This window comes from Gopherus flavomarginatus, chromosome 1 (assembly GCF_025201925.1).
Source record: "Gopherus flavomarginatus isolate rGopFla2 chromosome 1, rGopFla2.mat.asm, whole genome shotgun sequence".
Taxonomy (NCBI): domain Eukaryota; kingdom Metazoa; phylum Chordata; order Testudines; family Testudinidae; genus Gopherus; species Gopherus flavomarginatus.
Window position 1 is genome coordinate 364,503,809 of NC_066617.1, and position 12,141 is coordinate 364,515,949.

The 12,141-nt window shown below is 53.5% G+C and overlaps 1 protein-coding gene across 4 annotated transcripts in view; it reads right to left on the bottom strand.

The window, feature by feature from the left end:
• The window catches only part of ARRB1 (arrestin beta 1), a 192,346-nt gene that overhangs the window by 20,152 nt on the left and 160,053 nt on the right, over nt 1-12,141 (bottom strand). For all 4 annotated transcript variants that reach the window (XM_050938248.1, XM_050938009.1, XM_050938088.1 and 1 more), the window contains 3 exons: nt 11,286-11,482; nt 3,443-3,502; nt 1,806-1,873 (listed from right to left, as the gene is read on the bottom strand). In XM_050938248.1, coding sequence (XP_050794205.1) covers nt 1,806-1,873; nt 3,443-3,502; nt 11,286-11,482 — 325 coding nt within the window. The remainder of the gene's footprint in view (nt 1-1,805; nt 1,874-3,442; nt 3,503-11,285; nt 11,483-12,141) is intronic.

Genomic DNA, 12,141 nt, shown 5'->3' on the forward strand with positions numbered 1-12,141 from the left:
ATTGGTGTACAAACACCCAAAGCTAGCTACTTCGCCATTGGTGTACAAACACCCAAAGCTAGCTCCCTCGCCATTGGTGTACAAACACCCAAAGCTAGCTCCCTCGCCATTGGTGTACAAACACCCAAAGCTAGCTACTTCGCCATTGGTGTACAAACACCCAAAGCTAGCTACTTCGCCATTGGTGTACAAACACCCAAAGCTAGCTACTTCGCCATTGGTGTACAAACACACAGAGAGCTACCTCGCCATTGGTGTACAAACACCCAAAGCTAGCTCCCTCGCCATTGGTGGACAAACACCCAAAGCTAGCTACTTCGCCATTGGTGTACAAACACCCAAAGCTAGCTCCCTCGCCACTGGTGTACAAACACCCAAAGCTAGCTACTTCGCCACTGGTGTACAAACACCCAAAGGAGCTACCTCGCCATTGGCTCTGGGGGCCCGCTAGAGGGCACTCAAAATATTTAAAGGGTTAGTACCCAATTCCTACACACTACAGTGGGGTTGGCACCCACTAGTACTGACACATGTGCCACAAGTGCTAACCCATCCCCCCACAGCTCCCTGGATAACAGGCTTCCTTGGTCTGGTCATTTACCCTCTTGGTACCTCAGTTTCCCCATCTGTATAACAAGGAGGATAATACTGATCTGTCTGGCAGCGTAACCATGCCACAAGTGGGGACCACAGCCTAGAACCACCGGAGAGGGAGGCCTGGACAGTTACTACCTGAGCTTAATGACTCTGTGACATCGGGGGAGCTGTGAACCCAGTCATGTTTCTGAGGGGGAAACAGCTTCCGTGCCGCTCAATGGGTTGCCAGCGCTGAAGCTCACCTGCTGTTCTCCCTCAGCGCATCTGCTCTGGCCCCACCATACCCCTAACAGGATCTCTCTGACTAGCACTTCCACCACCCACCCCCAGCGGGCCCCAAACGCTGTGCTCCCTGTCAGTGGGGGAAATCTCTGGGCTAGCGACCCACTGGGTGACCCAACAAGGGCTGCGAGGGGTTAGTATGGGGCCCTGTCCCCACCTGCATGGAGACCTGGGAGGGGCTAGATGCTACCCTGGAGCAGGATACACCCAGAGACCCTCTGTGCTATCTGCGGGCTGGGGAGTCCAGCACAAGCTGCGTTCAAAGGGCACTGCTGCTGCCTGTTGCTGGGCTGGTGACAAGATGCTCGAGGGTATCATGGAGTTAGCCTCCCACGGCTGTTCGGGGGAGAGGGCGACTGTTCCCAGTCCCTGCCCACTCGCGAGCATTGGGATGCGCTGCGGATGAATAGAAACCAACCACCCCAGTGGCTGGCGTAGGGAACACTACCAGCCTAGCGCAGCTGGAGCCCATGCGGGCAGTTGGGCTCCAGCCCTCGGAGGGGCAGACCAGACTGGGGTGGGAACTTGGCTCCTTGCTCAGCTGGGGGAAACCGCTGGCCCCATGGGCGAGTGGAAGGAAGCGAGCGGCAGGCTAGGGATTAGAACAAGGCGTGTGGAAGGCCCACAAAGGCCATCGATGGCTGTGGAGGATGGGGCGTATAGGGCAAGCCGCTGGTATTTCCAGCTAACACCGACCAGCTGCTGCCGGTTGGTGGAGCCACCGTTACGAAACCAAGCAACAGCTCTGCTCCGCTTTCAGCCTGCGGTGTCAGCATCCTCGGCTCCATCAGGGCAGTGGCACCGGCTTCCCCAAGAGCTGATCTCTGAGGCCTGTTCACAGCTGGCTGAACCGTTCTGTCCCCTGGCTCTGTGTTCTCTCCCCAGTGCCGCCGGGTGGCATCAATACAAACATCGGCCCCGTTCACCTCTTGTGGATTTTCTCCTCCAGGTTCTCTGCACAGAAAGCTTTCACCTCGTAGTCAACGCCACAGGCCTACAACGCAGAACAAAGTGGGGTAGGAAGTTGGGAAATCATCTCTCCTGGCCCTTGCTTATCTCCCCAGCCGGGGTCTAATGGCTTTGACATGTCCGTACGCGGTAAGGTGCCAGCTGCAGCGTATGTGCGTGCCACTCTGCACTCCTAGACCAGTTGTGTGCACCACTATCCTCTATTTGAAGGCCTCAGAAATGCTCAACTTTATCATAGCCCCCATACTGCTAATGGAGATTCTCCTTTAACTCATGTGGCAAGGGTCTGGGCCTTTGAAACAAAAGGATTTAAGTTCCAGCCCGAGTATTACCACCAAGTTCCAAGCGGCTAGCCTGGTTATGAATCCTGGGTATTACAGCTCGTAGTGATCGCTAAGACTAAGTATCCAATTCCCATTTCCACATGCTCCTACCCTTCCACAAAGCTCATCTCCTGGGCTGACATGTTCAGGATTTGGTCTCAGTGCAAAGGGTCATTTTTTGGGAGGGAGGAATGTGGAGGAGTTGGAGCAGAATCCCCGTAGCTGATTTGGAATGGTGAGCGAGTGGAGAAAACTCGACTTTTCCCCCGGGCAGAAGTTTTCCACCTGCCATGAGGGTAGCAGGCAAGAAGCACCTGAAAATCAGGCTGGTGGAGGGTGAAAACGGGGGTACAGACAATGGGGAAAATGCCACCATGCTAAGTTTAATGGCGTTTATTACTATGGGATCATTAATAGTCATACAGAAACAGGACACCCTTGAGTTGTAAGGGGCTGTTCTTGTAGAAATTGCCCTTCCTTGCTCAGCAGATCTGCCTGTTGTGCATGTCAGAGCCAGAGCTGCTGGCTTTAGTGACCACAAGTCTGAGCCCCCTTTAGCCTTGCAGGGCAAGCAAGGCTCTGGGAGAGGAAGCTGGAGTCTGTTTTGGGGGGGGGCATCAATGGAATTGTTCATTTACAGGGCCAGTCTGCAAGTCCATGGAAAATCCATCGTGACCCCCTTGCTATAAAGGGTGCCATTTGGTCCGTGGACCATTTATTTGGTTATGAAGCATAAGAAGGGAGGAACCCAGCTTGACTCTCAGATCCTGGGGGAGCTGGTAGGGCAGGCAGTACTGGGGATCTCTGTACTGCACAGTGACTTTGACGTCATTCCACCAGCACAGCTGGGCCAGGATGATAATCCCAGTACTGAGAATCCCTTAGCAGAAATCTTTTTGTTTGAAGCTGGTCTGGAAAGGACTGAGACACAATAAATAAGGAGCCTCCCACCTTGCCGTTGGCTTACAGTCCCCTTTCAGAGGGCAGCCACCTCTTTAAGGCCACCTCGTCATCCTCTGGAAGCTGCATGGAATTCGCTCCATGCTCCTCAGACACCTGAAGAGCTCCGAGTGGTGTGAGACAGCGCCACCGGTCCAAGACGCTGCCACCCACTGCTGGGGCACTCAGAATGTCTGAGCCAACCCAGGCCTTCTGGAGCAACCCTCCCGCCCCGGGGTTGGAGGAATCTGGCTGAGTGATCGCCATGCCTCTGAGGAGCAGGGGAGAAGCTGGGAGCTACTGACCGACAGAGAGGACACAAACGAAGTTACCTTCCCCGTGTCCTCCGGTCCAGGCTGCAGTGTGACGGAACACGGCAGGTTGGGAGGGATCTGAAACAGAAATGAAAGGCAGGGTTGGATTGTAACCAGGGGTAGCCCATGGAAGAGACCAAATACCCGCCTGCTCCACACACACTCGCTAAACTGCAGCATGGGACTCTAGTGACCTACCTTGGAAGGATGAAGGGCTCAGCCGGCCTCCCAGGGATTTGAACCTGCACTTCCAGGGTGTCTCAGCATCCCAGGTCGGAGCAGGGTTGAATTTGGGGGCCCGAAGGGTGAGTTACACCGGGGGGGAATTTGGCCCTGGTGCTGAGTGGCCCAATCCTGCAAGGTGCTGAAGCCTCCTGCAGGATGTTGTGCGCTCCTTGCCCCTGGCTGAGGGCAGGTGCTTGGCATCTCGTCAGAGATAGCCAGCCCCTTGGAGCACTGGTGTCAAAACGCAAGAGGCAACCCGGCCTGCATCCATGTCCGAGCTACTGAGGGTTGCTGCAGCCGGCCTTAGGGAGCTCTGGCATCTCCTGAATGTTTCCCAGCACTCTGCAGAGCAGCCCCACACACATATCCGTGGGCTGCTTTCTGCCCTGCTGCTATCCCCAATGACCTGCACGGATTCTCACTGCACCTCAGTGTGCAAACAGCTCTCTGGCTAAGCCAGGGGTGGTGGGCAAGCAGGGAGTGTGATCCAGAGACCTCTTGGTGCCAGCTAGCGATGGCTCAGGGGGTGCATGGAGTTTTACAGGGCCCTCTGGCTCAGATAGATGCACGATAATTCGCCAAATGGTGGCTTGTGACATCTCCACCAAGGCCCAGAAAGCCACGGGTCATGGTAATTGCTGTGAAATGTGCGTATTTAGAAGTTATGCGTCTCTAGTGAAAATTCTGTTCTTAAGGCAGGAAACCAGGAAGTAACAAATCTGTCACCCTCTGTCTGGTCACATGTATATTGGGCAGTGCACATCTCACAACGGACACCTGTTTGCAAACTGCGCCAAGCGCTAGTGAACAGACTGTGAAATCTTCAAGAGGGGGGAATTTACAGGGAGAACAACCAGCAGGAGAGGAATCCTGCTCAGGAGTAAAGACACTGGATGGCTGGGGTATCTATGGGAATGCAGAGACATGCCCTGAATCTTTCATTGAGAAGGGCTTGTCTCATAAATGAGAGATCCCAGCTGAGGAGCTGTGAAAAGCTGGAAGGACCTCAGGCAAGCAGCGATCTAGTTAAATCTAGGCTCTAGGAGGAGTGTTGTGATTTGATTATATATGTAACAATGTGCTTCCAATACTCCTACTTGAGTCTCTATACCGGTAAATAAACTTTTCCTTGTTTTCACCATAAATTTATCTAAGAGTTGCGTGGTAGCGGAGCAGTGACCTGAGGTGGACCTGGTAAGCTGGGGTGTCCTGCTACTTTGGAATCAGCATATCAGGGGCTATATGCTCCGGGGGTGCTTGAAGGACTCAGGGGTTGGGCTGTACCTGTCACTGCGCAGGCCTAGAGGGGAGGGTTTGGGTTGCCTGTGGGGCTGAGGAGCTGACCCCTGACAGGCTTCCTCATACTAACGGCCGGTGGCAGCAACCCCGGGAAGCGTCACAGCGAATATTCTGCAAGAGACGGACACCCTGGGGCCGCAGCTTCAAATCCCGTGTCCAGCTCTCACTCACCCCAAGGGCTGTTAACGAAACAGCATCACAGCAACAGCAGCTAAACTGCATGGCCCTTTAAGGAGCAGAAGGGCGACAGAGGCCAGCGGCATGCCCCGCTCCCTTTGCAATGGCTGTCCCAGGAGAGGAGCGGTTCCTTGCTCCAGCCCAGATGTGTGGACAAGGCAGTGATCTCCAGCAGCAGTTCCAATAGTCAGCCACTAGGGGGCACAATTTAACAACAGCAGGCCAGATCCCCTGCTGGCAACCATCCCAGTAGCTGTATGGAAGTAAATGGAGATTCTGGCCCAGTAGGTTTCCCCTTCCGTCCAAGGCTCTCAAAACTCCAGTTCTGATATTATCCCCATGAGCAAGCTGTAGGATACGTAGCAGGCTCAGAGACTTTAAGGCCAGATGGGACCATCATGATCATCTAGTCCAGTGGTTCTCGTACCTCAAAGTGGGTCACGACCCTATTTTAATGGGGTTGCCAGGGCTGGCTTAGATTTGCTGGGGCCCAGGGCTGAAGCCCACGCCCCACTGCATGGGCCCAAAGCCCTGGGGCTTCAGCCCTGGGTGGCAGGGCTCAGGTTTAAGGCCCTCTGCCTGGGGCTGGAGCCCTGGGGCTTCAGCTTCTGCCCCCTCGCCCAGAGCAGCAGGGCTCGGAGGGGGCTGATGCTTCCATCCCCCTCCTGGGGTCGTGGAGTCACTTTTGTTATCAGAAGAGGATTATGGTGCAATGAAGTTTGAGAAACCTTGATCTAGTCTGATCTCCTGCGCATTGCAGGCCACAGAACCTCACCTACCCACTCCTGTGATAGACCCAGAACCTCTGGCTGAGTCACTGACGTCCTCAGGTCATGGTTTAAAGACTTCGAGTTACAGAGAATCCACCATTTACAGTAGTTTAAACCTGCAAGTGACCCGTGCCACACACTGCAGAGGAAGGTGAAAACCCCTCCAATCTGACTCGGGGAAAAATTCTTTCCCAATCCCAATTATGGGGTCAGTTAGACCCTGAGCATGTGAGCGAGTCCCACCAGCCAGACCCCTGAGAGAGAATCTCACCCATCACTGAAATGCAGCCATCTCGGAGGGGGAACACAGCACATGTGTAACAGCTGAGTGAAGAATGCTGTATCCAATTAAAAGCACACATGAGAGATGGGGAAAAGTAGACAGGCAGAACAGAATTACCTGAGTAAACGTTATCCAGGGTGTTGGATCCAAATCTCTTACAAAATGTGCCATGTGATATTTAATGAGCACGAATAGCAAGACCTCAGTGCCCCTGCTCATCTGATAGAACGTCCAGTGCATGGCGCCCCCTAGTGCCACACTAGGGCATTGATCCTGCCATTAATCAGGGCTGGTCTACACTACGGGAGGAAATCGATCTTAGATGCGCAACTTCCGCTACATGAATAACCTAGCTGAAGTCGAATATCTAAGATCGGATTACTCACCGATGTCCGCGGCTCCCCCTGTCGATTCCACAACTCTGTTGGGGTTGGTGGAGTTCCGGAATCGATATAAGCGCGCTCGGGGATCGATATATTGCGTCTAGATGAGACGCGATATATCGATCCCCGAGCAATCGATTTTAACCCGCCGATACGGCGGCTAGTCTAGACGTAGCCTCAGAGGGAAGAGCACCCCCTACTGACTCAGTAATTCCATAGCTTATTGGAGTAGAGACTGTCTTGTTTAGATACAGGATAACATTTTCTAAGGGTCCTACATGACTAAGGAGCACAAGTCCCATTGACTTTCAATGGAATTTGGGTGCCTAAATCCCTTGGACGCTTTTGAAAATGTTACCAACAATGGCCAGCACAATGGGGACATTATTCTTACTGGGGCTCTGGTTATTACTGTAACACAACTAACTCATCTTCATGACAATTAGTCAATTTCTAATCAGTTTCACTTATTGGTTTTCAGGCACTACAGTATGCACTGGGAAACTGTCAGGTTTATATAGGGGGTGAGAACCATTTTCACTGAAATGAAGAAACCATCAGAAACATTCTGTTCAGATTAGGCTTTGCAACCCTCCCTACTTTTAAAAAGAAACAACCAATCCCTCAGTTCAGGATCTAGTTTAAAGCAAGTGGCCCTTTAAATATCCCAAACCCAAGAAGTTCTCAAATGTATAAACACATTTTTAATCTGTGGGTTTCAGCGGAATTAAGGTTGCTTTACAGGGACGTGGGAGTGTTTACAAATCTGGTGACCCAGGGGAGCTTAACTGCAGCCTGAGGCATGGGAAATATTGCTGCTTTGCTTTTCTGCTCTGCCGTGGTGGAGCCCCATGTGCCTGCGCTCGCTGGCTGGGCACAGCCTGCGATCTCAAACCACTCCCTCATTGTCCTCCTCACCTCTCTTTGCCAGGAGGCCGATGAGTGTCAGGCTACTGGTGTGCAGAGACCACGGCTTGTCCTGCCGACCAATTCGGTCTCATTGTGTCCTGACACTCCCCATCAGTCTGTCTGTCTCCCTCTCTTATCTTATACTTAGATTGTAAACTGCCTGGGGCAGGAATCAGCTTGTTCTCTGTTCGAACAGCGCCTGGCACAATGGGGTCCTGGTCAGGGCTGGCTCCAGCATTTTTGCTGCCCCAAGCGATGAAAAAAAAAGAAAAGCCGCGATCGGCGGCAGCTCTACCACCACCACTTCATTCTTCGGCAGCAGTTTGGGACCCGCTGCCGAATTGCGGCCGAAGAGCCGGACGTGACGTCTGATTCCATTGGCTGCCTCAAGCACCTGCTTGCTGGGCTGGTGCCTGGAGCTGGTCCTGGTCCTGGGTGGCCAGTCCCCCGGCCTCCCGGGGAGGCTAACCCCCGGGCCCTCCCCTTGTGCCCGAGGCCCTGCCCCTCCCCTTCTGCCCCCCCCCCCACGCAGGACCCCAAAGCACCCCCACCGCGGCCCCCTGACCCCAGCGCCAGATGGCTGAAGGCGAGGCCCCAGCAGCCCTGGTGTGCCGCAGCCTCAACACCCACAGCCCCAGGTGGCCCCCCAGCCCCAGGGCTCCAGGTGTCTGGGCAATACGGTCACTGCACCCCCGGCTGCCCCCAGTCCTGGTGTTTGGGCAGCAGCCCTGGAGCACCAGACAGGCAGCCCAGCCCAGCACCAGCTGCCATGGCAGCCCTGAGTCTCTGCAGGAGGCAGGCTGGCCTGGAGGCAGGGCCATGGTAAGCTATTTGGGGAGGCACAGCCTCCCCCTGCCTACAGTACCGCCGCCCATGGTGCTGATCCATGGCTGGGTCTCCTTGGCACTACGGTAACACAAATAATAATTCACCCCTAGCCCAAGCCCTTTCGCGATCCAGCTATAGGTTTTTATGTAGTCTGTATCACTGTGGTACCTACGTGCTGCTTTCCCTCCTATTCCACCAGCTATTGCAATCTGTAGCATTTAGTGCAGGGGAGTGGAGTCTGGGCTTGCCCTGCTCCAGAGCTCTCGCTGGGGCACAGGGTGGGGGGCTGCACCATGCTGCTCCCGGAAGCAGCGGCATGGCCCCCGCTCCGGCTCCTACGTACTCCAATGGCCCCCTCTGGCGCCCCAAAAGAAGGACATGAGGTAAGCGCCGCCTGGAGCCGGCATCCTAGAGCCTCTCCCTGCACCCCAAACCCTGCCCTAGCCCTGATCCCCCTCCCACCCTCCAAACTCCTCGGTCCCAGCCCAGAGCACACTCCTGCACCCCAAACCCCTCATCCCCAGCCCCACCCCAGAGCCCTCACTCCCCAGCCAAAGTCCTCACCCCCCCCACCCGACTCCCCCACCCCATCCCGGAGCCCCCTCCCGCACCCTGAACTCCTCATTTCTGGCCCCATCCCAGAGCCCGCACCCCAACCCCAATTTTCTGAGTGTTCGTGGCCCACCATACAATTTCTATTCCCAGATGTGGCCCTTGGGACAAAAAGTTTGCCCCTCCAACCCCCAACTGCCTCGCCTCTGTTGTGTCTGCAGGATTCTCAGACCAGGGCATGTTTTAGTGGCTCTAATGGGATGTCTGTCTGGTTACTGGACTCTGTGAGATCTATTTGATTGTGGAATAGTTTCCCCATGGAAGAGACAGAAACTTCACCAACTGAGTAATTCTGAGCTAGACTGAACATAGCACTGGAGAATATGCTGCAGGAAACAACCGTGTGCCAGACTAGATGCATTGAGCCAATGTGAGGCAGCACACCACCGCTGCAGGGTATTTTTAAGGTCCCATCAGTGTCTGCAGAATTAAAAATGTTATGTTACAAACAGCTCCTAGCTCTAAGGGTTGCAAAGAAAGCTTTCCCTATGCGGCCAACTGCAGCTCTGCCTTCCTGAATCTGCAGAGAGCCTGCAACAGCAGCTCTGACGACTGGCACAAACTACAATGGGGCATTTGCTCTGATGCAAAATGAGCATAATATCAACCCTGTTAACTATCTCACTGTATATGTGCAGCTCCTAGCACATTGCGTGTGATACTTGTTGTCCCATTTTTTTTCCAGCACTGCTGGTAAAGCAGAAATGTGCAGCTATTCTGGGATGGTGGGCGGAGCATCGGTTTGTGGGTGGGGCTTTAATAGAGCACAAAGTTTATTTATTTGTGCCCCTAGTCTGATGCCTGGGACTTGCTCCAGTTGAAAACTGTTCAGTTTGGGCTATCATCTGTGATCCAGTCTATTCGCACATGGGCTGGTCAAAGAGTAGAGGGGAAACCGGAGTTTATAAACCCAGAAACAGAGAAGCATGAGAAATCTAGGAGGTTTGTGGCCTTGCGTGGGTTCATGCCTGATTATCTTGTCAAATCTGCAAGTGAGAGCACTTACAGAACCGTTTCATTCTGGATGACTTGTGGGTGGGGTATTTGGCTGTAATCTGTAGCTGCCCTGTGCACGGCCCTGGGCTCTGCGTAGCATTTATAACTGGGCAGTACTGCCGAAATGCTGTTCTAGTGCGATTCTTTATCAAAAGACGTAAGTCAGAAAAGGCTCTTCTGGGTGTGATTTCAACCTGACTCAAACCAGGAATGACCAGGGAGCTCCAGGAAAAGACAAAATCTGGGCCCCATTGTGCTAAATGCTGAATATACATGTCGTGAGAGATACGCCCTGCCCCAAAGAGCTGTCTAAATAGGCAAAGGATGGGAGGGGAAACTGAGGCATGGAGGGGCGATGTGACATGCCCGTGGTCACCCAGCAGGTAGAGGCAGGAATAGAGACAGATCTTGTGACTCTCAGATCAGTACAGCAAAGTGCCTGTCCAGGATCAGGGGAGGTAGCAGATGCAACAGGAACAGATGTTAGACCACTCCCTTATAATTGGATATTTTTCTTTTCGTCGGTTACACTTTAATCAGTATGGGAGGTCACAGGACAGGCCTCTTTGCTTCTCTGCATTTTAGACAACATTTTCCAACCACCCAGCAAGCTGCTCCTTTTTGCACTCCAGACACCAGGGAGAGCTCATTTAACTCAGAGCAATTACAACTCGGTGCAGAGCAACTGTTTGAAATTGCTGAGCTGATAATAATGATGGACATTTAGAGAGTGGCTCTCAGCCAAGTGCTTCACAAACTTAGATTAAAAATTCTGCATTATCAAGGGATCACTTCACAGGCACCTCCGGGGTGGAAAGCAACAGCCTTTAAACAGCACGCAGCAACCCTGCTCAGCAGCTTAGGACAAGAAGGGAAAATGAATCTTGTATCCAACTGAAACTATTGGGAGAATTTAAGGTCCAAAATGTAAATACAGATTCCAGGAGTCCAAGGCCAGAAGGGACCATTGTGATCATCTAGTCTGACCTCCTGCAGAACCCAGGCCAGAGACCAGTATGGGCTCACTACAGCCACTGTTCTTAGACTGCATGAGCAGCTCTTAATGGACAGGTTCAGGGCCCATTGTTGCTGGATCAGGCCCTTTGATAGTAAGAGTGTGCACCTTCACTGTATATGTGCAGCTCCTAGCACATTGCGGGTGATACTTGCGGTCCCATTTTTTTCCCCAGCATAGATGGCAAAGCGCCACCTACCATGTTGCCAGGACCATTTCCTGCAGTGATCTGGTGTTTCTATGGCGACATCTCCTTCAAGTTCCGATCTGGCTCAGCCCTGCCTTGGCTTGGGACGAAGGCACCGCCCATGGGGCATGAGAGACGAAGGGAGACAAAGGAGAACGAAATGGGAGAGACTCCTACCTCGAAAGTGAAGGGGTAAGCATGCTCGCCGAGCTTCTTAATCAGCCGCTCCTGGAGTCGCGTCAGGGGTTTCTTCTCCTCAGGGACCGGGGGGAAGGCCTGGATGTTGGCCACAAACAGGTCCTTCCGAAAGGTCAGTCCCAGCACGTCCAGATCCTCCCGTCCGTAGCGGAAGGCGCATGTCAGCGTGACAAAGACTGTGGGGGACAGAAGGTATCAAACAGGAGAGATCAGCAACAATCCCCTCATCGGCGCTAGCATCAGTGACAGGCAACCGGCAGACAAAGTGCTCTGCCCAAGTTCCCACAGGCGATGTGTGGCACAGCTGGGACTGGAGCCTACATTTCCTGCCACAAGAGCAGGCCCATAAATGAGGCTGGTTCTCCTGATTCCCCCAGGTGTGACAGGGGAGGGTCAGGGCCATGGGCAGCTGCGAGCATGGCACATTTTCGTGGGTTTGATGAAAGATGTGGGTGCAGACGTGCCTTCATGTGTGCGTGGGGGTGGGGGGATGAGGAGGGGAACAGACGGAGCTGGCAGCCAAGACACGAGGGTGGGAGCCTGGATTTAATTCCACGAGTCGAGGGGCAGTTTGCAGCCATTGCCTCGTATGTCTCGCAGTACTGCAGCCAGACACAGACAATGACACAATCAAACCAAGCACCCAGGAGAAACAACTCAGACTAGGGGGATGGGACCCAGCCGCTGCGCTCCAAATCTGGGTGGCAAGTATCAGAGGGGTAGCCATGTTAGTCTGGATCTGTAAAAGCAGCAAAGAATCCTGTGGCAACTTATAGACTAACAGACGTTTTGGAGCATGAGCTTTCGTGGGTGAATACCCACTTTGTCGGATGCA